We start from the raw sequence: 23,273 nt of genomic DNA, 5'->3' as shown, positions 1-23,273 counted from the left end.
ATAGATCTACACTGATGGGTTGAGATTCAAGCGCAAATTTTTACGGCGGGCGGAGAAGACCATCACCGCAGGAAATCACGCAGGAAGGCGCGACCCTCGGAGTTACCTGAGCACCACACAAAATAATAGAAATATTACTAGCCAGTTATCCTTACTTTACTGTAGTGTATTGCTCTAATTAACTATCTCATTGACACTGGTAATGCCGAATACAGGTGGTACCTATTAGAATTCCAAAGTTACCTATACTCACTTGAAGTAGATCCGAGATATATATACAAGTCGAGCCTCACATGCATAACCTCTATAACCATTTCGGGTATGTATTTCCAAGGTTCCCACAATATGCCCAGGTGTAGGATAGTATTACTAGTACCTAGTATGGTACGATGCTGGCCACTGGCAAATATCAAGCCACACAATGGCATAGTCTCACACTAAGCGATCTGGAACTCACTATTGGAACCAAAAAACACGGCAATGCTGGGAATGGGCAAGGTCGGCCAGTGGCGCGCACGTGCTTTACACCCCCGTCTCCAAGCCCACCGTCCTTTCGCCTCATCCACCTATCCTGATTGTATTTCATAATTCGCCCCTTTTTGATCCTCACTCATTCTCCTCAAAGTCGCCCCAACCTTGATTGTAGGAGTGCTGCGGCCCAAAAAAAAATAAAGAGAAAAAAAACGAGATTGCCCCCGTGACCCCCGACAAGCCCGATCCGCCCGACTCCACGCGGTCACTTCATCATCCCCACGCTCCTTTTCCCCCGACCACCCACCTCGACCACCAACTCCAGTCAAGCTGGCGTCCGATACTCCCAAGTCCTCCCTACTGGTCTCGCGTACCATCTCATTCGCTCCCGAAATGGACGGCGCACAGCGACTGTCGCCCAACACCCAAAAGCAGGGCCGTCGGCGACGCTCGAGCAGTCTCATCTACCAGGAACCTGCCGAGTCGATCGAACATACCAGTGACCAGGCGGCACTGCCGAACCTCAATGCGAACTGGGTCAATGCGAAGGGTAAGCTCGCATCCTTCACCTTCCCCTCCTCTCTCCCCAAACTCTCCCCCATCGACTCCGGACACCGTGGACAAAGCAAATGAAAGCAACAAGAGCTGACGCAGAAGCTATTTCTATGAGCAGGGGCTTGGACCATCCATTTCGTCTGCATTGCAGTACTGAAGATCTTTTACGATATCATCCCAGGCGTCTCGCAGGAGACATCATGGACTCTGACCAACATCAGCTATATGTTTGGCTCCTTCCTCATGTTTCATTGGGTGCGGGGCATCCCGTTCGAGTTCAACGCCGGCGCCTACGATAATCTCAACATGTGGGAGCAAATTGACAACGGTGATCAATACACTCCGACCAAGAAGTTCCTGCTCTGCGTCCCGATTGTCCTCTTCCTTATCAGCACCCACTACACCCACTACGATCTGACCTATTTCACTATCAACTGCCTGGCGACGCTATCCGTGGTTATCCCCAAGCTGCCTTTTGTATGTATTCCCTTTGACCCCATATGGATGGACCTTCCGTTAACAATTCACCAGTCGCATCGGATGCGAATAGGTCTTTTCTCCGATTTTGACGAGTCATAGTCCTTTCATACGTCTTTTTTCCCTTCCCTTGTTGCTACATTGGCGTCTTCCGGGCCTTCGACCTAGCTCCTCCTTTCCTTTTTTGTGTCGCCTCATAAACAGGCTTTTGCATTGCGTTGATTTCACGGAGTTTTGATCCGTCGTTGGTTCTCGCAACCTTTTTTCCCCTCTTCTTCCTTTCCCTTTCGCTTGGCAAATACAGTCACCTGGGCTGCGAGTCTCTCCTTTTAACTCCAGTTCCTGTCTAGATTTTTCAGCTTCAGAGCCGTGCATATGTTACTCTCTATAATTCACTTTCCACTAGTTCCTTAGATGTGTAGTTGAGTTCGTCCGGTGGTGCCGCTAAATCGGGCCCTGCAGGACCGAACGATGCAGGTCATCCTTCTTGGCTCGGTCCATGCGGGGGGGATATTGCATCATAGCATACGGAGTAAGCCATGGTATATGCAGACCAAGGCAGCCCATGAAAATAAACTTGTAAATTCTAGCTGGAGCATAGAACTAATTTATAATTGTACAATCTATAATAAAAATAGTATATCAATAAATCTCAGAGTGCTTACTCACAATCACTAGTAACTATTAGTAGGTAGTGTCTATTTTTGGGAGATCCCGCCTCGCCCGTTTGCTCACCAACCTAGGGTTCCATGCTCTCAATTCCTCCAGTGTTTCCTTTTGCATCTGCATCTGTATCTGCATTTTCGAAAAGGTCCCAAACAACCTCCAATCTTCATACCTCCAATCTACAACAAGTTCCTCGGAATTCTGTCAATCATCCCCCAATCCCCCAATAAGGTCGTATCCAATCAGGGTACTGGGACATTACTAAGCCTTATCGATAAGCGCGCGCCCAAAAGATCGGACGCGACCAACTGCCCATTATGTCGTCGCAGCATCTTGACGAGATGGCTCCATGGGGCAACTTGGAGTATCGTGCACCGAAGCCTCCAAGGTTTGAGCTGGTTCAAAACATCGAGATTTTCTTTGAAGAGAAATTATGTCAGTCATCTCCTGAAACACCTCTCCAACCCCGCGATCCAGGAACTAACATAACGCGCCACAATCATAGATACCCAAGCACTGAATCTCCTCTTCAATACCCTTGCTTCTGGCAGCTATGCCTCGCCCGAGTGCATTATCCCTCTACCTCCGCATCTCGCTATAGCGGTCACTTTTCTCGTACATCCATCTACGACTACCCGAGCCTCTTCGGACGAGGAAAAAGAGGTCGCGCATATCGCTCTCCGACTCCTGCGACTTCTCGGTACTCTCGTCAGTCCCGGAGCAGCGAAACTCGATATTGCATTTGCTTTTACACATGATCAGGCCTTGCGTTCGGGGGGGCAAATTTCGCGCGCCAGGAGACGACAACGAAAGCCACGGACATGATGATAACAAGCCGCTGAACATCAAGCTCGGCAAAGAAGGTTCTCTATGGTCTCGTGCGGAGGATTTTTGGCATGCCGTTGGCTGGACTTTTAACTGCTCCGTACTCCATCATGAAAGATGGGAACGATGGCAGATTTGGCTGGAGTTCATGTGTGATGTACTCCAAGACGACTGGAATGAACGAGAGCGCATATTCAGGGAAAGGAAAGCCGACGAAGGTGATGGAAACACACAGCAGCGCGTTCCAATCAAAAGAGGGACCGTAGACCAATACCAAGATCATTCCTTGACGATTCTTAAAGAGAGTTTGATCTTTCGATACATCTCGGCTGGCAGTGGGACTGGCAAGTACCGCAGGGTCGTCAGGGCTATCTTTGCAGATGGTGGCACGAATTCGCTCAATGAATTCCGCCAAGTTTTCCCCAAGGAACTCAAGCTGGCCAAGTCAGATCGACAGGCCGAGAAGGCTAAAAAGAGGGAGCGCGACGTTAATATCGACAAGGATGAGTACGGCGATTATCTAGCTCAGGATGAGTCAGATGATGAGGCCACTACTGGCCTCGAACCGAGCAAGTCAAGTTCACAGTCAACGTCTCCTTCGGGCGCAGGCTCTAGACGGTCAAAGCGTACAAGGCGAGGTACGAGAAATACGAAGGATCCACTTGATAACGAGCTCATCGATGAGATTACTGGCCCGGATCAAACCTTAACGCAACATGATGTTGGTCTTTCCCCCCTAGGTGGTCTAGATTCTCTTGATCTGCGCAAAAGACTTCTTGGCCTTTTGTCGAGAGTATGTGAGCTGCTTCCGAAGGACTTCCTGGCAATTGACGTTCTCGATCACTACATCATTGAGAATATCCGCCATCTGCCTTTACCGATTTTCCAGGCCTTCATCAGTCCATATGTTCTACCTGGTCTCCCTGATAGATCGCAGAGAGATTCGTCGTCCGATGAAGAACAAAATCCAGGCGAAGATGGAAGAAATATCCGCGGAGAAAGGTCGGATGCAGAGCAAACTGTTTTGTGCGAACTTCTCCTGTTTAGTATGCTTGAGAGTGCCGCGCCGAAATCCGACCAACCTTATCTAGATCAGGATAAGTTGGAGGAATGCTTTCTTCCCTTCGCGGCCGCGAATGCCAGTGTTGTCGACAATGTCAAGGTGTCCATTATTCTCGAAGCGCTCATGTTGCTCCTGGCTGGAAACGGGCTATTGCGTTTCCGGCCCTCCTTAGAGAATGCCGTCCAGATTGGGTTGGGTAGGCGGGTCGAAAGAGCTGCGATGGAGGCACGACGGAGCCAGGCAAAGAAAGATCAGGAACCTCTTGAGACGTCCTGGTTGATTGAGAGTGGTGATAGATTGCTTTTCCTCATGGAAGTTTTGCAGTCGCAAGCGCAGTCGATCACCTGATGGGTAGCTGAGTACGATAACTATGACAATAACGATTTATGATACATCTTTAAATAGTATATGAATGGGCAGATAATGGCACCCGTGTCCTGCCACCCTCCTTCCAAATAGCGGTGCAATAATACTAGTAGTAGCAGCAGTAAAATTTGTGTCACTCCGTGGGTGGGTGACTCGCTGGCCCTGAGGTCTGGAGGGCTGATTCTTACTAGTACTGAGAATTTGAGGACTGGACTGCATTCAATAAATGGCTGCAATTATTGATATATAATAGATGTCATCTACAATCGCAGTGTAGGCTTGAAGTATGAAGAAAGTAGTATAGAAACATCTGCAAGACAAAACTTCCGGAAGGGAATCATAGCAACACAAAAGAAATAAACCACCGGGTCGCCGACGCAAAGAATGGAAATCGACATTGAGCCAGGCTCAACAGTAAGAGAATGGAGAGAGGAAAAAAAATAGTTACTATCCTAGGTTGAATAGGGACGCATTTCATCTACCAGATGAACATTTATGGCGGAGGCCGAGGTCCGATGATTTGACGACGGGCACCTCCAACGCCCAATCCAACACCACCGCGGTTCTGGTTGTCGCCACCCAAGTACCCGTATTGATGAACGTCCCAGGTCTGACCGGGCCCCGAGCCCATGGTGTTATCGCGCGCAGCAGCCTGGGTGTTTTCTTGGTTTTCTTCCCATTCACGCTGGCGCTCGCGTTCACGCTCCATTTCACGTTCAAGCAGCGATTTCGATGCCCATCCGCCGGCCTTGGTCTGTTGCTGGGAGGCAATACGGCGGCTGTTCTCTGCGTCGACTTCTGATGTCGTGCTGTAGTCTTGAGGTCCATGAGAGGATGGAGCAGCGGCCTGAGGTGCTGGGTTAGAGGAGAGGAAGCGATCGACACGACTCTCGCGACCACGGTTTGCGGAATATGCAACTGGGTCCGGAAGAGGACGAGAGGCAGCGGGTAGATCTCTAGGTGGGAGTGATGGTACTGCCTGAGATGAAGGCACTGGCTGTGGGAGTGGTCGACGAGGTGGAGGCGAGGCTTGCTCTTCAACCTCCTCTGGTTGCTCTTGCGCTGCTGGCATTTCTTGTGTATTCTGCCACTCCGTGCGCAGCATGCGGCGTTCCTGTTCAAGAGAGGAGAGGTCGTAGCTTGGTTTGGGGGGGTACTGGAACGGGACGTTGACGGCTACCGCTACGAGATGGAGATTCGTCGCCACTCTTCTCGACTTGGAGTCCTGATCGATCAGTCTCATACTGACGCTCTCTTTCTTTGGCTTGCTCAAGTTCGCGTTCGAGTTCCTTGATGCGCCGACTCTCGGGTGTTTCTTCGACTGCCGGCTCTGCACCAGGCTGGCCCGCTTGGTATTGACTGAGGAATTGTCCATTGAGACGAGCATCGGTAGCACTCTTTCGGCGTTGGCGGTCTTGCTCGAGGCGCTCCTCAGTTGCTTTCTCTTCCGCGACTCGTCGCTGTTCTTCTTCCTCCCACTGACGCTTCTCTGCATCCCACCGTTTCTTCTCATCTTCCATTTCTTGGCGTTCCTTCTCTCTCAAACGTTCTGTCTGCTCCTTCCATCGACGCTCTTCTTCAATCTTGGCCTGCGCTTCCTGCTCCTCGATCTCTCGTTGGCGAGCTCGTTGTTCCTCTTCCTGTCTCGCAGTTTCTTGACGAATTCTCTCATCTTCCTCACGCCTGTACTTTTCCTTTTCTGCTAAACTCGGCACGGCCGGGCTTGGGGTAGTAATTTGCCGTCGAGACCCGAATGCAATGCCTTGATTGCCTTGGCTGGCACCACCCATATAGCCATATTGGTGGATGTTCCAAGCGGGGGACGTGGAGCCCTGGTCATTCTTCTTACTCCAGGAGCTGTAAGATCCGGACGGCTTAGAAGGACTCATTCGACCGGGGTTGTTAGGATTGGCGTCGCTGGCATTGCTGGAAGCACGGCCGGTTCGTGGGGTATACGACCCCTGGCTGGAGGAGCCCGTCGCATTTGGGCTGACCACCCCACGTTTGCTTTGCGGGCCAACCGAACGCGGGAATATACCTGGGTGAAGAATATGAGCCCGACGGCTAAACGATGCCAGACACTGGAGGACCTGCGCCGGGTCCTTGGCTTCATAGAGATCGACAGTGAGGAAGACATCGTGCGGGGGGAGGCCGAGTGGTGCCATTTGACATGCGCGTAGGAAGTGTGAAATATTCTCCATCTGAACAAATGGCATTGAGGACTGCTTATATTTCACGCCTGGTGATACAGCCAAATTGACTAACCTGGTTCGTAGTCAAGGGGTTAGCCGGCCAGCGCCGAGCAAAGAACAAGACGGGTCGAAAACAATCGGGAGACTCACTTGCAAAGTGCCACTCCATCCTTAAGGCCTTCTAACAGATCACTCGAAGGGAGTTTCTCACGTAGAACCTCTTCAATCCAGTCACGTACCTCCGCGGCTGCCTGCGGGGTATAGCGGGATAGGCGCATGTTGCGCAAGTCTTTGTCCAGCGAGGTAACCGAAGCCATGATCAATGGTTGGTGATCGTAGTACGATCAAGGTTGATTTGCAAGAGCGTGAGGGGAAAACACCGTGGTTCCTGATTGCGTGGCAGTATCCCTTTGCCCGAGTCTGCCTAATCGGCCACCGGTCCGTGGGGAAGTTGGGTATCCAAAGGGGGCGCGCAAAAGCACCAAGACGATTTCGTCCAGTGAACGACAATAGGGAGTTTCCGAAAACCCGCGAATATGCGAGTAAAGGGGGGGGGGGGGATTAGACGAAAGGTGGAAGGTGGAAGATGGAAGTGAGTGAGTGGAATGGAATGGAGGCTGTTTATGTTCGGGGCCGATGACGTTCCTGACGTTCTGGCTCATCCGCGAACCACTTTTCTTCTCCACGCTTCCCTCCCTGCCAATTCTTCCACCCCATCCCCATCCCATTATGGTCAATAGTCTCTGGTTCCAGTGGAAGAGCCTCAAGCTCCCCTGGCGAAAATCCCGAATTGCCGGTAAAGTCGTCTCTGTCTCTGTCTCTGCGAGCCTCGTTGGATATCACCCGGGTTTACTGACTTTTGCCGCTCAGGCGTGGATCTCGCCGGAAATACTTTCTGGGAGTACAGAGATGACCCAAATGCCAATCGTTGGCGAAGAATGCTGAAGCCGGACCCCAAGATTCATCTAAGCGATGTGCAAGTTACCCGTAAGTGCTATGCGAGTGGAGAGAATCCTATCCCCGGCGATTCGCCTGACTGGAGCTTTGATTTTGGCAGATCCTTGAAGACAATGTCACTAACACGCTCATACGCGAATAGCACAATGGCATCAATGGCTCCGATATGTACGCGAACATCCCCCAACCGTTGAAGAGCAGCAACAAGACGTTGTTCGACAACTCCAAATCAAGCAACTCGCCCGACTCGCCGATGAACGCTGGGCCAGTAAACCGTCCTATCTCGACAAGCCCCAGCCCCAGAACCCGATCCCTTCAGTCGGCGACGGCTCTGGGAGCTTGAAGTCTCAAAATCTCCCCCATTCCACACAATCTGCGACGCCTTCACAGACCGAGTCGGCTTCGCAACCAACACCCCCAAAGGAAGCGAACCCATGGGCCAAGGCAGACCGTAGCAACCCCGGCGACAGCTGGCAGCCATCCGACTGGTCGCCAAATTCCAAGCGATGAAATATAAATTCGGGCGGTCTGGAACATAAGTTTATCGGTTAAGATATGCCCCCGGGACATATGCGGTCGAAGTGCAACAGCCAACCTCTCCCGCCATTTCTCAACGAACTACACGATAAGAAGGACACCGATGACGAGAAACCGTTGTTGCAAACACACATACTTTGCTACCTTGTTTCAGTTCGGCATCATTCATGATGATAACCTCCCGCTGCCTTGGAGATCAGCGTGCCTGGTCGCCGAATTTGGCTGATTTGATTACCCACGAAACCACTATCTCTATTTATTCAGGCCGAGTCAGCTTCTGGTAAACTAGCTCTTGTACAATACTATGCACCTTCAATGAATTATCCATTACCCTCGACCTCAATCACACTTACATATCCCGATGCTTTAAAACAAACGTCGAACCTACGAACTTGGAAGTCAACGACATACTACTACTTTGTTTCTGCTTGTACCGCGGATTCCATACGAGAAAAGCATAGAAATTGGTTTTGAATAGCCCGAAGGCCCTTTTTTTTGTATTTTATTTTGAAAAACAAAAGCCAGAACATAATATCAAAGGGGAGTCACACCGCAACTTCTCTCTCTCTCTCTCTCTTTTTCTTCTTTTTCTTCTTTTTCTTTTTGCCCCTTCCCATCTCCCCTGTACGAACATGATGAAATTGAAGAGAAGCCACAACAACATAAACCTTTTGTTCTCTTTTTTTTTTTGCTTTTGCACCCCTCCCGCCTCGTTATCAGATCTTAAAATAAAAACTAAGCCATAAGATAACTTTTTCACTCCACAATTGCCCGAACGGAATCAACAAATCAATCAATGACTTCAAATGTAAACCATGGTCTCTGCAAGACGAGGATTGATCGAGACATCGGCCTGGGTAGGTGTGTGTGAGGCTCGTTTTGCATGGGGATTCTGTGCCTCCTTCCATTCGTAGCAAGCAACAACGTGCTTTCGCGCACGGTCACAGTAGCGATCAGCGAGGAATGCCGGGGTGGCGTAGCTGATAGAACGGGTGCAGCGAGCCATCATGTAGCAGATATTGTGTGTGAGCTGCTGTAGATCATCGGCTGCGGTACGCGAACTCGGAGCAAAGATCTCGTCATGAAGTACCACGTAGTGAGCTGGACGAGCCGAACCTTGGAGGGGAGCCTGTGCCTGGAGATAGAAATCGTAGTACCACGGGCGTGTCACGACTCGATCAATGATCGTGCCATTTTTGCAGTTGTTCTTGTCATCGCAGCCTTCTGAACTGGTTGGGTAGAAGCGAACGTGATGGCGCTTTGTGACTATGATGAAGGTGATTTTCGGTGAAGAGCCTTGGTAGACTTTCTGGATGGCCTGACGAATCGATGACATCTCCTCTTTCATCACTTCGTTGTATTGGCCTTCACTCACACCATCACGGTAGACGAGGATGCTTGTCGGCAATGTTTTGTTGACCTTTTGCCAGCGGTGAAGACGACCGACCATCATATCCTGCAGATTCTCAAGAATCTCCTTCTTGGAAGTCTGGATGCGGCTTGCTCCTGCCCATTGGCCAAGTCGACCGTCTGTGCTAGCAACAATGGCAGCGACTGTTGGGAAGCCTTCACAGTCAGTAGCAGACGGATGCGTAGCATCAATTCCGACAACCATGGTTTTTCCCTGGGCCAGTAATCCAGAGGCAGGAGGGTCAAGGATGTGATTGACACCACCGAGCTTCAGGTTAACCTTCAACGCATTGTTGGCCATGTACTGAGGATTCCCCTTGGCAAACTTGTCGACGAGGACGCAGTGATTCGGAATGCCCAGTTTGCAATCAGCGGCCCATTTGACGAAGCGGAAAATCCGGTCTTGCCCTGTGGGAAGCACAACCAACAGGAGGTGTGGGGTTTTCGCTGCCAAACTTATGAGTCTCGCCTGGAGTGCCTCGCACTGGTCTTTGATGGGCCCCTTGATATCAATGGACTCGAGACTGGGGCGCTGTGCCACTCGCATGCCCATTTCAGCCATCTTTTTGCGGAAGCCTTCAACGGCAGTCTGGACTTGATCAGGTGGAATTCTGGTGACACCAGACTTGATCCACAAGACAACCCAGGTTTCGATAGTGACACCTGCAGAAAACTGCTTTCCCACAAGATTCCAGGCACCCCTCTGAGGCTTTTCCGTGCGAGTTCCATACTTCAGCGCCGGGGCATCAAGAACCCTTGCAGGAACGACAAGCATCTCGTCGGAGAATTTGATTTGTCTGTCGCGGAAGTAATTACCGGACATTCCCATAATGCCTCGGCCAAGAGTTCGGATGGTCTCAAAGTTGTCCGGTGGTTGGCGACAGCTAAACTTGATGATATTCTGTCGCTGCGCAGTAGACAGCTCGCCGTTGAAAACATGCCCTTTCTTGATCCAGGCAACCTCGGAGGGAATGTAGACAGCCCTCTGGTGGTTCCCGATATTGACCACTGGTTTCTTCTTGTCCTTCAACGTGACATCGTATTCTGCGTAGAACGGGTTAGCCTAGTATTTCTTGCCACAGTGCCTGATTCCACTTACTTCGTTTGAAAAAATCCGTGACAGTCACGTAGCGGCCATTCGATTGTCCTTCCTCGGTAAACCAGAATCGCACGTCGTCTGGACCGGCGCCAAACGATTTGACTTGGGGAGGCTTGTGATCCTTTCTGTCTTTGCTGTCTTTGTTGGGAACGTATTTTGTTTCATCTTCCTTGCTTGCCAATCCCCAAACAGTGCCGACGCGGTGAACTTGTTTGCAATCATCATCGTAGATCTTAGGCGAATGTCTGAGTTCGATCTTGACAGTGCGAAGATATCGGTTCAGAGTTTCGAGATCATTGAAATTTCCTCGAAGAACCTCCTCGATGTAGACGGCCAAATTCATATGCTGGTAGAAAGCACTATTGCTGACACCGAGGTTTAGCAAAATTTGTTTGGCAGCCGGGCGCACACTTGAGATGACGCCGCGGAGAACTTCAAGTCCACCAGTCAGGTTCATGCTTTCTTGACGATTATCGGTGTAGAAGAACTTGAGTCGACCTTTGCCAACATTTGTGACGCCTGGGTCACCGTAAGCGAAGCTTGTCATGAAAATGTTGAGAAGCTGAACAACATAGTCCTCGTCTGTGACTTTCTCATGGATGTCGGGGTTTGCAAGCCCATCAAGTAGACCTTTCAAGGGAATGGGTTTCTCGTCCTGTAGAGTGAAGGCAACAGTGTAAGTGTGAGCCCATTCTTGTTCCCCAGGATCACATTTGGTAGGATCACATCTGGCGGTTGTCTCTTTCAAGGGGATCGGCTTGCAGGTCACGATCCACTGAGTCTCGTCTGTCGCAGGCATGCAGTCCTTGATTTCAGGACATCTAAGCACGAGTTGCTTGAAGATCTGTCGGATATGACGCTTGTGAGTGGGCTCCGGAACGATCTTCACACTGTATGCGTAAAATTTGGCATCTGGCTTGAAAATCATTGAGAAAAAGTTGGCGCGGACGTTGGTTGATTTTCCCTTGGTGCCATAACCGGGACGGCGAACCAAATCGACATGAATCGGCAATTGACCCCTCTCTGCCTTGGTCTTTTTGTTTCGAAGATCTCGCTGGGGCTCTTGCTTGATGTTCTTCTTGGATTCCAAGGACTTTTTCTCGAAGTCCGCTATCTGCTTGTCGGGAGGCGAAGCAGTGAACATCACCCTAAATGGAAACGGTCAGTGATTTTCCATGCAAAAGGGATCCTTCAACTTACTGTCTATCTGCCTTGACAGTCGGGGTACTTTGATAGTCCGGGCGAGGACCTCCAGAGCCACCATGCGACTGGGAGCCACCACGCTGCTGAGGGCCACCACGCTGCTGAGGGCCACCTCGAGGAGGGCCTGACGATTGTCCTCTCACGGAACTTCCGCCTCGCCCGCTTCGTTCGGGGCTTGGAGATCTCTGCGGGCTGCGAGATCGGAGAGGAGCATCGCCAGCACCGGTAGGTGTGGTAGGCCGGGAACCTTCTCTGGTTGGGGTCGAGGGTCGTGGGCCAGTCACAGAGTCGCGTCGGCCGCCTCGTGAATCTCCACGGCCGCGATTTGAATCACGGGAAGACATATTTTCATTCGTACTGGTTCTGTAGTTGTATCGGGTGAAAGAGAGAGATAGGGACTCAGAAATATGAGTTTGAATGTGGCGTGAGAAGAGATGGAATTCGAAGGAGGGAGAGGAGGGGGTGGAAACGGCTCCCTATGAGTGAGAGACCTGTCTGAGATCGAGAATGGGGTTGAAGGAATCCGCCTTGCACGAAACTTGGCATTCGCAAGGAGGGAATTCTGAGGAGGGTATTGCTGAGAATTTGTTAGCGATGGCAATCAGACATGAAGGATACAAACTTTGAGACTGTGGTACCGAGGCTGTTGGGTATGCGCAGATGAATAGGAGTGGGAAAGGGTTCTGTGGGCAACTTGCACGGACACTCAGTAAACGAAGGCTCCAGCAAAGTTGGATTCTCGTTGCAGAGACGCACAAGGTGAAGGTAGTTCCCAGAGATGAAAGTGGTGGAAGGGTGAATGTGAAGATGAAATTGGAGCTTCGGGGGGAATAGAATGGCAAGCAAACGATGCAACGGGGCAAACAGTGGCAGCGAATCAAAGGGCAAAAATGAGGGGAGACCGACCAGTTGTCACGATGTTCGCATGAACAAACGTATGGGATATCAGGCTGAAGCTGATCGAGCCAGCATGATAAGATTAGAGGCGAAATTGATGGCAAAAGTGAGATAGAAATCAAAACGATAGTGAGGATAACAAAATGGGATATTGGATATCGCGGGAACGCAAAGAGATGGGAATCAGCAATAGCAGAAGGTCTTGGTGCACTTACATAGCGTAGTCGTGGTATGGATAAGTCGTGATCAGCATAAGAAAAAGATATGGTGATCTGGGAGAATCAAAAGGAGAGATTGATTTCCTGGAAGGCTGGCTTAAGTAGTCGAAGTTAAGGCCGGCGCGCAGCTCGCAGGGTCGCAGGGTCGCAGGGACACCCCGATAAGGTGTTCAGGTCAAATTTCGGCTGAGGTTCTGGCCGAGGTTCTGGCTGTAGTTGAAGTACCCCTAGCATGAATGGAAATAATTCGAAAATATTGTGGTCGTGAAGTCGTGAAGCCGTAGAGTCGTAAGGTCGTAAAAACGGCCACTAGCTACAGTCTGTCGAAATACCACTTAAGCCATAATACATATGCCAGAGAAAACCCCGACAGATATAGTCTGGCCAAATGGTATCGCAAACACAGAAATAGCGTAGGAGCTCCCAGAAATAAGAGAGAAGGCTTGAAATGCGGTCGTCATAGGCAGACCTGGTATTGGGATTTCTTGAACTAGGTGGATAGTTTCGGAGGAGTATCTTCTAGGACATGATGACGGTAAGAACTACCTTGTCCAACGCGGCTATTCAGCCGCTGTGAATGAGGATTCGCATGTTTATGCCCAGCCCTAGAGGATATCAGATTGAAGGAAGGGCATGGTTTTTAGTCAAAGGAGGGTACAAACGTGAGCAACCTTGGAGCCTCCAAGATTGGGGCATGATCGGAAATTCGGGATGTAGAGTGTAGAGAGGAAAGAGACGAAAGAGAGAAGATTCTCTTGAATAACTTGACGTTGTAATTGGAAACTGTGAAGGTAATCACGTGCAGCGGCACAAACGGCCCGGGAGATCTGCTATCCGCAGATCTGCGGATAGTAGCGGACGCAGCGGACTATACCGCAAGGCAAAATTATTTAGAAATCACAAACTTGAAGCTACAATGAACGGAAGGATATGGAATTCACAGAAGATGTGATGGTATTAGACATTGGTAGATATTTGTCTAGACATTAAAAGTATACAGAATTTTGGGGGGAAACCGAAACCAAAGATGGAAAAGCAAGAAACCAGAGCGCCTGAACGACCAACCAAGATATTCCCCATGATATAGTAATGACAAACAAAAACACCGGCTATAACGTCAGATAATTAACACGCAAAAATTAAATCAAGAAGCAAAGTAGGATGTGCTTCAGCAAAATACAGCTTCCAAAGCATCAACATCGCCACCGGCATTGCGCACGGCGCGAAGAGCTGCCTCACTCAGTTTGCGCCGTCGGTCCTTGGCTTCTTGCTCCCGTCGGGCTTTTGTCTTGGAGCTGCCAGAAGGTGCGACACCGCCGAGGATTCGGTGGCTATCATTAGCTGTGAAGTTCACAAAGGAGACGTTCACGGATTTGTTTGCCCCACGGGGGCTGGTGGATGGCTTTGCCATTTTGGGACCGTTCATGCTCTGGCCTGAAAGTTTCCGGCTGTGTGTGCGACGGTGTCCCTTGTTCTTTGGTGATGTACCGGCCCGCGGGGAGAGAGACGGGGAACGTGAGGTGTGGACTTGTTGAGGGGCGAAGGGAGTAACGAATTTCTGAGAGTTCGAGGCCACATTGGAGGAGAAGGAAGAATTGCCGGACATGTCAAATGACGGGTCGAGTTGGATCATCAAACCACCTTGCATCATGTCATTTTGACTGCCGACGCTTTGCATGGAGCGCTGGGGTGCAGGGGATGTGACCATAGACTGGTAAGGAGTCTGCTGCTGTTGAGCGACTCTGGAGGGCATAGGAGACCACCAAGAGGCATCTTGGGCTTGGAGATCGGGGGTGAAAGATAGTGAAGAAGTACCAAGGGCATCAGACTGCCACGAGGAAATCGATTGAGGATCGGATGAATGCGATGAAGAGAAAATGTCATCTGCGGAGGGAGGACTGGAATTGGTCAAGGCCGAGGAGCCGGGGTGGTTCATGTATTGTTGCTGGTGTCGTGCGAATGCAGTGGCAGAGGGAGAGGGCATTGAGACAGCAGGAGAAGGGTGAAAGAGGCGGGAGTCATATTGGCCAGGCATCTCTGGCAAGCCATGGTGGTGTTGGGACATGGTGTCGGCGGTCATATTCTCGTGCTTGACTATGACATCCGATGGCGGGGGCGACAATGGGAGACGCTCGTCTGCGCCAGTGAAATCGAAGTTCTGGATCTTTTGAGCCCAGGTGTCAGGGTATGCGACTCTTCCTTTTTGAAGCGAAGAGCGCATCATGCTAGGAGAGAAGGATTGCTTTCGCAGGAGTGACCGGCGCTCATTCGGGTCACGATGGCGAATAGACTTGGGAGTAATCAGAGCGCTCTTGTTCGTCTTCCGCCGAGGAGTAGCTGGCGGGGTGGAGGGCGAGGTAGATGAAATTCCGGTGGTTCCTGCAGGGCCACGGGAGGAAACCTCAAAATTGTTCAAAGTAAAGTCGGAGATAGCAGAAGGGTGAACAGTGTCTTGAAAAGCGAACTGGTCAAGAGAGGTTCCGTCGTCTTGCAGGGACCAATCCTGAGTCCAAGGTTGCGGTGATTGACGATGGCGTTTAGAAGTGGAGTCGGTGGGGGAGTGATCGCCACAGTCCGAGAATGAGTCTAGGGGAAAGAGCTGGTCAAGGTCGCTGGACAACGATAGGTCTTTGTTGCTATCGGGACCAGAGGGATCCATATTGACGTATTGGTTGAATAAATCATTGCAAGAATGATCGAATGGTTGGGCGAACATCTTGCTTTGTTTTCCGTTTGCGGCGAAGTGGTTGTGGTTGAGTCAAAGGTCGAACACCCGGAGAGCCGATGGTCCACTGTGATTGGTGACCAGAGGATAAAGAAAGTCTTTGAGGTCTTGTGGGGGTGCAGTTTGCAGTGGATGCAAATCAGCAATGCAAATATGCAAATATGCCAAAAGGATGCAAATATTGGAGAGAGGGGGAGAGAGATGTTTGACAGTTTGTCAATCAAAGAAAACAATGCAGAGTATGCAAAGAAAGCAAAGCAAACAAACAGATCGAGGCGACTATTTGAATGGCCATCGACAGCTCCAGCCTCAGATTTTCTGCATACATTCCAAGCAGATCCCCAGATGCTCGAGGAATGTGTGAGGAACAACCCGGTTGGCTGCTTAATGACTCCACCCTCCTCCAAAGGAATGATTCAAGGCTGTTTGATCAGCATGGAGCCAATCAGACAAACTGAGAGCCTGAAGGGTAATAGATCCGCTGGAAGCGTATCCAGCCCCCGCAGCAAGCTTCACAATTGACAGCCACCGTAGATAATGCAACCTTCCCGCGCTATTCCCGAAGCATCGCGTCACTGAATAAGTCAATGTGGCGGGGAGTGTGGGATAGAGAGCCAACATGCCAAATCAACACTTTAGAGTGAGATCGGCATAACCCCAATGGGCATCGGGGAGCTCTAGGTTTGGGTCGGAACGGCCACAGAGCCATGAAAAAAAGATCTCCGAGCCTAAGATGCGCCCCATCTCACTGGTTGAACAGAGATCACCTGCCAGGCTCAACTATAGTGTAGGCGTCATGACCCTCAATATCAAATGATCACGATCATCCTTAGGTTAGCCTGATGGAAGGTAGGATCCACACCAGCTTTCGCCGTCCTCTTTTCTTTCTCTTTTTCTTTCCCCTCATGGGTCACTAGCTCTCATGGTGGAGTTCGTGCAAGTGCGTATCCAATGTTCAAGTGTCGGAGAGCAGGAATGTGGGCCGGGAATGTCAGAGGTCGAGCGGAATGCTACTCCCGCCCCTTCCGACAATGTACAGAAGGGTCTTTGGCATTCGAGAAATCAGATCGGCCGACTGAACTCCTCGATGGGGGATAGCACGAACGGGCCGTAGAAGATCGCCGGCCAGCAGCACCGTTGGAGCTTCTCGAACCCTTTCTGTTCTATTATTATCCACATTGCGGAGGTGTTGGCCCTAATCGAATGCATCGAAGCCATCGAAGCATACACGAGGCCACGCTTCTAAGTCATGCATTAGAGATACCCCCCGTTGAGCCGTGCGAGAATTAGCCAGTCATGGAGATGTTTCAAAGAGGTGGCATGGTTCTCATTCGTTGTTCCTTTCTTACTCAAAAAGGTACCATTGGCCAAATGCGTCCGACCGATGAGGGTGAGTCCGAGTGGCGCATACCCAGTTATTGTTGTGCCGAGGAGTGGCAGCTGGATGTAGCCACGACAGTGTTCTTTCAGTCGGTCGAGATCCTTGTTTGGCTGAGCCAGGAACGGCCAATATTATCAAGCGTAGTAGGAAGGGTGTATTTCGGGGTGCCACTGTCCACATCTTTGGGGCAAAGGAAATAGATGAGGGCACCACTCATAGGGCTCTGAAGTACTTCACGACCCAAAACAGTCTGAGTCAGGCCCATCTTGGGATGCATTATTTGGAAATGCGTCTAGGAGGGTAGGGAGGTGCATGGTAAGAATATCCCAAAGAGCCGAGGATGACTTGTGGATCCTTGAAATCTTGTTATTCCAATTCCTGACTTTCCAAATTTATCCATGAGCTGGCATTAGTCCACGTATTATGAGGCCTGCAAACACATTGGGCGTCCCATGCAGTTCTGCAAGGTGATTTCTCGTTCACGTGATGTGGTCATAATTCGGAGCGGTTGAATAGGAAGTGAACAATGATCGATGCCCGAATGTGATATGTAAATATTCCGAGGTAAATCCAGAAGACACTAGTCATCAGGTGCATAATCTAGTGTCTTCTGTGCCTATGGGAGTATCTCCATATGTCAATCTTGGTCATACAAGGGAGTACAGTAAGATGTTGGCGTCGGCAAATGCGAGAAGCGAAGGGGAAAGTGGCTGAGTCAGAATGACGGAGCCAGGTCAGGCGACGGAGGCAAAGAGAAGAACTTGAATAGTGAAAGGCCTCTTTGAACCATTAGGTGCCCAGTGCTGTATTATCAGCACTTGCTTTTTTCCCTTTTCCTTTGCCCCTGCTTTGTTCCACATCCTTTCAACTCATCATCTTGCCAGTCTGCTGCCTACTTCGCTGGCTATTTCCCTCCCCTTCCCCCCGGTTATTCGACTGAGTGTGACTCAACCCGGAAACCCCTCTCCATCACCCCGCGGAACGTGGGCACTTCGGCTCAACTCCAATTTTTCCCCCTCTTCTCCTCATCTCCTTCGTCTCGTCCATCGCAAGTTCGACTGCGATCGCGCTCTCCTGTGACACACCAACGCCTATACTCACGGGCCCTCTAACATTCCGCCGTTTTCATCGCGTCACGAAACCCACCATCGCACCTCCGACGCCCCTTGATCATAAGCATCGCTACTCGTCTTACCAAACACTTAGCGTTACGAAAAGCCTCAGGACTGGGTACTGAGTTATCGACCACTATCCATCTCAGTACAGAGATATTGATCAACCACCCTATCTCTTGACATCTCTACCCACTCGTCTTAAGCATCAAAGCGCCCGAATCCCACACCTTCAAATTTTTACAAGACACAAACGAAATGTATTCCTTTATCATTCTGGCTGGGCTCGTCCCCGTCAAGTGTCCTTAAAGGATCGCAAGATTTCTCTTGTGTTTTCATACCATGGATCTCTCTCCATGTTCTGAAGGCCTCCGACGCCATTCCAATAACCACACCTTTGAATAAATCATTCACACCAACGGCCGTGTGCTCCCCACGAGCATAGATCAGGATCCTGTCTTGCAGGCCCTACAGGAGCATCGCGGTGTGTAAATCTCAACAATAATCTTCATAAGTGCGCCAACATGGCCACTTCTACCATCAACCGGGAGTCATGGGACTCGCTTTCATCCACGTTCGCAAACCTCGAGGTTTCATTCTCACAAGACAGCTGCTATGGGTCCGATGAAGTATCGGTCTCGTCTAATAACGCTGCGCCGTTGCAGCCAAGCGCTACCACCTACACCATCAAGTCGGAGCGCCCTAACCTTCAGCCCTTCTTGAAATCAATCCTCAAGAACTCGCGCTCTGATGAGCAATGTGAAACCGATTCAGATTCGGAGTCAGAATCTGGCTATGGGTCAGATGAAATCGATTCCGAATACGATGCTCTCTCCGAAGGCGAGAGTCATGAAGACGATGATGACGATATGTCTGATTTCTCTATCTGGGAAGAGACTTCTCAAGACGTTCCTGAAACTCGTCAAGATCACACTGATTCATTTGACGTTGCTTTCATCGGATTCGAAGCAGCTGTTCATTTCAGCCCAACTGTCCAGTACATTGATACTCCAGAATACACCGAGGATGAAGAGGAAAGCTCGGATTCCCAAATGACTGTCCATGAAATGATGCTCCTTTCCTTGCAATCGGGTGGTTCCCAGGGCTCTTTGGTTCAGTCCGATGCGGACGAGATATCAGATGACCTCTGCGATGAAAAAGAATTCATTCAGAATTACACCCATCATCCTGAAGAATTCACTCTTGACGGTGTTGATTTGGATCGCAACCTCTTCGTCGCATTGATTAATGGTATCCATGGGATTGCCGATCATAAATACAAAAGCTACCTTCGTCTTCATGTCGACAGCATTCGTCTGGGCCATGAAACCGAACCCATGCACCCCGACGACCCCCCGTGCATGTACCTCGACTCAATCGTCACCCATGTCATTGGCATCTTCCGCAACCTCCTCGCGGTCGATGAGCTTGATCGCCTAGTCTCTCTGCGCCATGAAGATCTATGCGACCAGCTGGCAGATATCGCTCCTTCGGACAAGTCTGCGAGCACCCATCACATCCTTCTCGACAAGATCGAGCATCTGCTCCTGAACAGGTTGGCAAATGGTCGTGTTGACATCAGCCCAGATGAATTGAGTTTCCTTGCTGGTGGCGTTGCCCATGCTCTGGGAACCCAGGACTTACCTGCGTCAACGGCAAACTCGATCGAACAACCACCCAAGAGCAAAACAACAGATGTTGCTCACAGTAGCTGAAACATCATAACCAATTCAAAATCAATTCACGATGTCACGACTATAACAAAATAGCGATTCAATTTCGTCTGATATAACAGACAAAATGGTATCCCATGGACGGTTCAACCCTAGGAAAAGTATTCGGTCAGCTCGGCGGACAAGCAATTTGTCCTATTTAGCATTAAATGCACATGGTTCTTTAACTTCATCTTCTTTTTCATCAGGGATCAGGAATCTAAAGTGTAGGAGTTCCAAGGTTCTCGGCTGGCTCTCAATAAAAATTACTGTATACATCATTCTTCATATTTTGATACTCAGGCTGCCTGCTGAGGTTTCTTTGGGCATTACATCACTTGCTGCCCGCGGGTATGTCGATTTACTTTCGATGAATGACTTGGACACCTACTAGTATAGTTCGTACGAATACAGGCAGTATACGGTGTCTTCTATTATGCCCATGTTATGCTCTGGTACTGTGGTACTGGTACCAAGGTTGAAGTTAAGGTACTAAGTATATCTCAAGGGTCCAATCGCCTCATTGAACCTTCAAGTTGGAACTCACCACTGCGGCCAAGCTTCACACAATGTAGTACTACCTTCAAGCATTCAACACAATCTACTAGGTCCACCAATATTAACAGTTATATCTCAGTTGTTGAAGGCCATGTTTCTTCAGGTTCAAACAATTTCCGCTAAATATCCAATGCCGATCTAATTGGCCCTAACCCCTGTAAGGCTTACGCAGTCCGAGACTGTAATTAAGACCCTGTGACAACTATGAAACCAACCGTCCGCCAGAACCAAACGCCAACCAAACTAGACAGGGAAATTACAAACATAGCAAAAGAAAAACCAACATTCCTTTAGCAGGACGCACATGCAAAAGAAGCGTCCCCCCAGAAAAGGTCTAGAATCTCGCATAACGCCAACGTCGATAGAGCAAAAGCCAAACGGCCAACGGTCTTGAGCATCAACCCCAAAATGGAAGAGACAGCTAGGATCGGCCGTTTCAGGATTCCTCCCGCTCCCCACCACAAGCCTTTGAAGCCACCCGACTGGGTGGATTGAGGTGAAGATACTGGAGTCCCAATGGCAGGGGCCTCTGACTCGTGTTTAACGGGCCCCTCGCAGCAGGGACCCCGGACATTTGGGAATCCAGATCCGTCAAATGGGACAAAACCTAGGAATGGGGCTAGCGGGTCGCTGGGAGGGGCTTCGGAGATTTCCTCATGGTCTTTCCATAGCCGGTAGGGATGGGCTCAGGGGAGCTTTGCCGATTGAGGGGCGGCATATGTACATGTATTCCTCGTTTCATTTTTGGGCATGCATGTCGTTGCTGTATTTGACGGATCTATCGTCATCGAGGACAGAGATGATGTGTAAACTAAGCATGGCTTACGAAGTACCCTCATCACTTGCTTTTCTTGTGTATGTATCCGTACTCTGTGGAAACACCTAAAGAAAGGGCTTGGCCCTGTCGACCTGCTTACATAGAAGCCAGCTGGTCGTCAAGGCGAGAGTAAACTGAAGTGTGGAGCAAGAGGCACGACATGGCAGAAGATCCCGACTGCATAGGCTATTTCAGACTCCATACGTCGCTGCCCATATCATCGACTATGTACTCCGTATTGCTCCTGAGGTACCCAGCAGGGCCCACACAGTAGCCAAGGAGCGAATGCATCTGACACAGCAGGAAACCCAAATGATCGGTGTCCGACCAGACGGTGAAGATTGGGATCACGACTTCTTCCTGCAATAATATACATGCAGGGCCATCGTGCGACTCCAGAGACAAGTTGGATGCGTTGCAGAGCGGGTGACAGGTCAAGTAGGACGAAGAAGTTGGCTCCAGTCACCGTTTAGCCGGTGTCGATCGTAACGCCGCAGAAATGCACAGACAGGTACACGGGTAGTCCTTTTCTCGAGGTCCTCGTTCTGTGCTATGAACGGAGTGTCTGTGTCTACAATGCGGTGTACAGGATATGAACTGTCTTCTTGTTCAAGGTTTATGCAGCATACGGGCTTTGACGCACGTACCATGCACTCACTGAACTTTCTTTGGCCTCAGCGTACAAGTGTGCATACTCGTAGTGATCCTCCCCCTCTCTTGCTATCTCATTTCTCAGTGGAGAGTCTCGGCGTTGAAGAACTTCGCGTAGAGGTCGATGCAATCTTGGCTAGTGGGGCCCTGAGGAATTGGCAAGTTTATGACAGCGAACAAAGAGTGGACCACTTGAGTTTCCTCATCAGTGCGGGAATTGCCGGTGGAAACTTCAACAGAACCAGGATTTTATGGACGATCATTTTCCCCCTCATCTCCTTTCCTTTCCTTTCATTCATTGTCAGCGGGGCGGAGGTATTCGCGATCGTGCGACGGAGTCGGGGTTAAACTGCCTCAGCTCAAGACTTCACGGATAGCTACATACTATATGGTCATGACCTCGTTGCGATTATTCCTTTGCTACGTAATATGTCACATTGTCAATTGCTCGAGCTGCAATGTGAATCAGGCAAAGCTTTGACCAGAGCGGGGCGACGAATTGGCACTCGGGGGGGATCAATACTCGTACATAAATGCATTGTGATGAGATCTGGTATATCGCACGCCTGCAGGCTATGTACCTCAAAAGTATGCCTGTCGCTCGTGCATTCTCAACACGATGGCTTCAAGTTCGTATGCCGCATACCTCGTATAGTACTCCGGAGTACGAGTATATTCAAGTTCTCGGACGTACTCTGTGGATAAGCACGGTATGGCCACCATGTGTACGTATTTCCCAGGAATTAAAAAAACCCTATTCCCGCTTACGGCGCGCATCACCGACCGACTAGAAGCTAGTCTACTCCACGTCAACCTCTAGGTTGCGGAGTAAACGGGCCACGAGGGACCGCCAGGAGACCCGCTGGTCTGTCGATCGTGGAACTGCAAAGCTACGAGTAGTACCCAGAAGAATCGAAAATGATGCGAGACTCGCATGTGCTACTCGTACATACTCTGGAGGAGCATAAATCGGGATCTACACATTTCTGACCAGGGGCGTTGACCGCTCCTTGAACGGAGAACACGGGAAACTCATATCATAACTCTAATACAGAGTTTACGGACGAAAATAGACGCCTTGTATGAATAGTGCGCGGAGTACGGAGTACACATTCTAGTACTACTGTTCCTGAAAATGGTCATAGCTATCAGAGCACGCCACCGACCGGTGGTTGTACGGTTCGGAGATTTTCATTCGCTGTGGGGGGGTGTTCTCCCCGAAAACCGAACAGTGGAAATTCCCCAGCGGACAGGCGGCCTCGCAAGTGATTGGACTTCCTGATGGAGACAATGGATATGTATTCTATTGATCGACACCAGAGAGAAAATGACCGAGTCCGAAATTCCAGTCGAGTGATTTGTCACATGGGGAAAGCTAGGA

General features: G+C 50.1%; 8 protein-coding genes across 8 annotated transcripts; 4 read left to right on the top strand and 4 right to left on the bottom strand.

The window, feature by feature from the left end:
- Nucleotides 1-864: 864 nt before the first annotated feature.
- On the top strand, nucleotides 865-1,605 carry N7481_009795 (ORMDL family protein; the record flags this gene model as incomplete). The annotated part of the gene is made up of 3 exons (XM_057269014.1): nucleotides 865-1,021; nucleotides 1,145-1,503; nucleotides 1,558-1,605. 3 exons carry the CDS (start codon nucleotides 865-867, stop codon nucleotides 1,603-1,605), a joined length of 564 nt encoding a protein of 187 aa, XP_057119691.1.
- Nucleotides 1,606-2,486: 881 nt separating this feature from the next.
- On the top strand, nucleotides 2,487-4,405 carry N7481_009794 (uncharacterized protein; the record flags this gene model as incomplete). Its single annotated transcript, XM_057269013.1, is given in 3 exon segments — nucleotides 2,487-2,604; nucleotides 2,675-2,877; nucleotides 2,894-4,405. 3 exon segments carry the CDS (start codon nucleotides 2,487-2,489, stop codon nucleotides 4,403-4,405), a joined length of 1,833 nt encoding a protein of 610 aa, XP_057119690.1.
- A 511-nt stretch (nucleotides 4,406-4,916) lies between these two features.
- Nucleotides 4,917-6,932, bottom strand: N7481_009793 (calponin homology domain protein; the record flags this gene model as incomplete). The annotated part of the gene is made up of 3 exons (XM_057269012.1): nucleotides 4,917-5,605; nucleotides 5,673-6,688; nucleotides 6,766-6,932. The coding sequence occupies 3 exons, from the start codon at nucleotides 6,930-6,932 to the stop codon at nucleotides 4,917-4,919; spliced, it is 1,872 nt and encodes a 623-aa protein (XP_057119689.1).
- A 412-nt stretch (nucleotides 6,933-7,344) lies between these two features.
- N7481_009792 (uncharacterized protein) lies at nucleotides 7,345-8,082 on the top strand (the record flags this gene model as incomplete). Its single annotated transcript, XM_057269011.1, has 3 exons — nucleotides 7,345-7,411; nucleotides 7,486-7,602; nucleotides 7,715-8,082. 3 exons carry the CDS (start codon nucleotides 7,345-7,347, stop codon nucleotides 8,080-8,082), a joined length of 552 nt encoding a protein of 183 aa, XP_057119688.1.
- Nucleotides 8,083-8,911: 829 nt separating this feature from the next.
- Nucleotides 8,912-12,165, bottom strand: N7481_009791 (argonaute/piwi family protein; the record flags this gene model as incomplete). The annotated part of the gene is made up of 3 exons (XM_057269010.1): nucleotides 8,912-10,563; nucleotides 10,619-11,766; nucleotides 11,819-12,165. 3 exons carry the CDS (start codon nucleotides 12,163-12,165, stop codon nucleotides 8,912-8,914), a joined length of 3,147 nt encoding a protein of 1,048 aa, XP_057119687.1.
- Nucleotides 12,166-14,104: 1,939 nt separating this feature from the next.
- wetA (developmental regulatory protein WetA) lies at nucleotides 14,105-15,652 on the bottom strand (the record flags this gene model as incomplete). The annotated part of the gene is made up of 1 exon (XM_057269009.1): nucleotides 14,105-15,652. One exon carries the CDS (start codon nucleotides 15,650-15,652, stop codon nucleotides 14,105-14,107), a length of 1,548 nt encoding a protein of 515 aa, XP_057119686.1.
- A 1,475-nt stretch (nucleotides 15,653-17,127) lies between these two features.
- Nucleotides 17,128-17,307, bottom strand: N7481_009789 (uncharacterized protein; the record flags this gene model as incomplete). The annotated part of the gene is made up of 1 exon (XM_057269008.1): nucleotides 17,128-17,307. The coding sequence occupies one exon, from the start codon at nucleotides 17,305-17,307 to the stop codon at nucleotides 17,128-17,130; it is 180 nt and encodes a 59-aa protein (XP_057119685.1).
- Nucleotides 17,308-18,678: 1,371 nt separating this feature from the next.
- N7481_009788 (uncharacterized protein) lies at nucleotides 18,679-19,869 on the top strand (the record flags this gene model as incomplete). Its single annotated transcript, XM_057269007.1, has 1 exon — nucleotides 18,679-19,869. The coding sequence occupies one exon, from the start codon at nucleotides 18,679-18,681 to the stop codon at nucleotides 19,867-19,869; it is 1,191 nt and encodes a 396-aa protein (XP_057119684.1).
- Nucleotides 19,870-23,273: the final 3,404 nt, after the last annotated feature.

Source organism: Penicillium waksmanii, assembly GCF_028829765.1.
Source record: "Penicillium waksmanii strain IBT 27052 chromosome Unknown utg000008l:1.0-5622682.0:1.0-5626561.0, whole genome shotgun sequence".
NCBI classification, from domain to species: domain Eukaryota; kingdom Fungi; phylum Ascomycota; class Eurotiomycetes; order Eurotiales; family Aspergillaceae; genus Penicillium; species Penicillium waksmanii.
The sequence above is the reverse complement of the archived record's forward strand: the minus strand, read 5'-3'. Positions and strand labels throughout refer to the sequence as shown.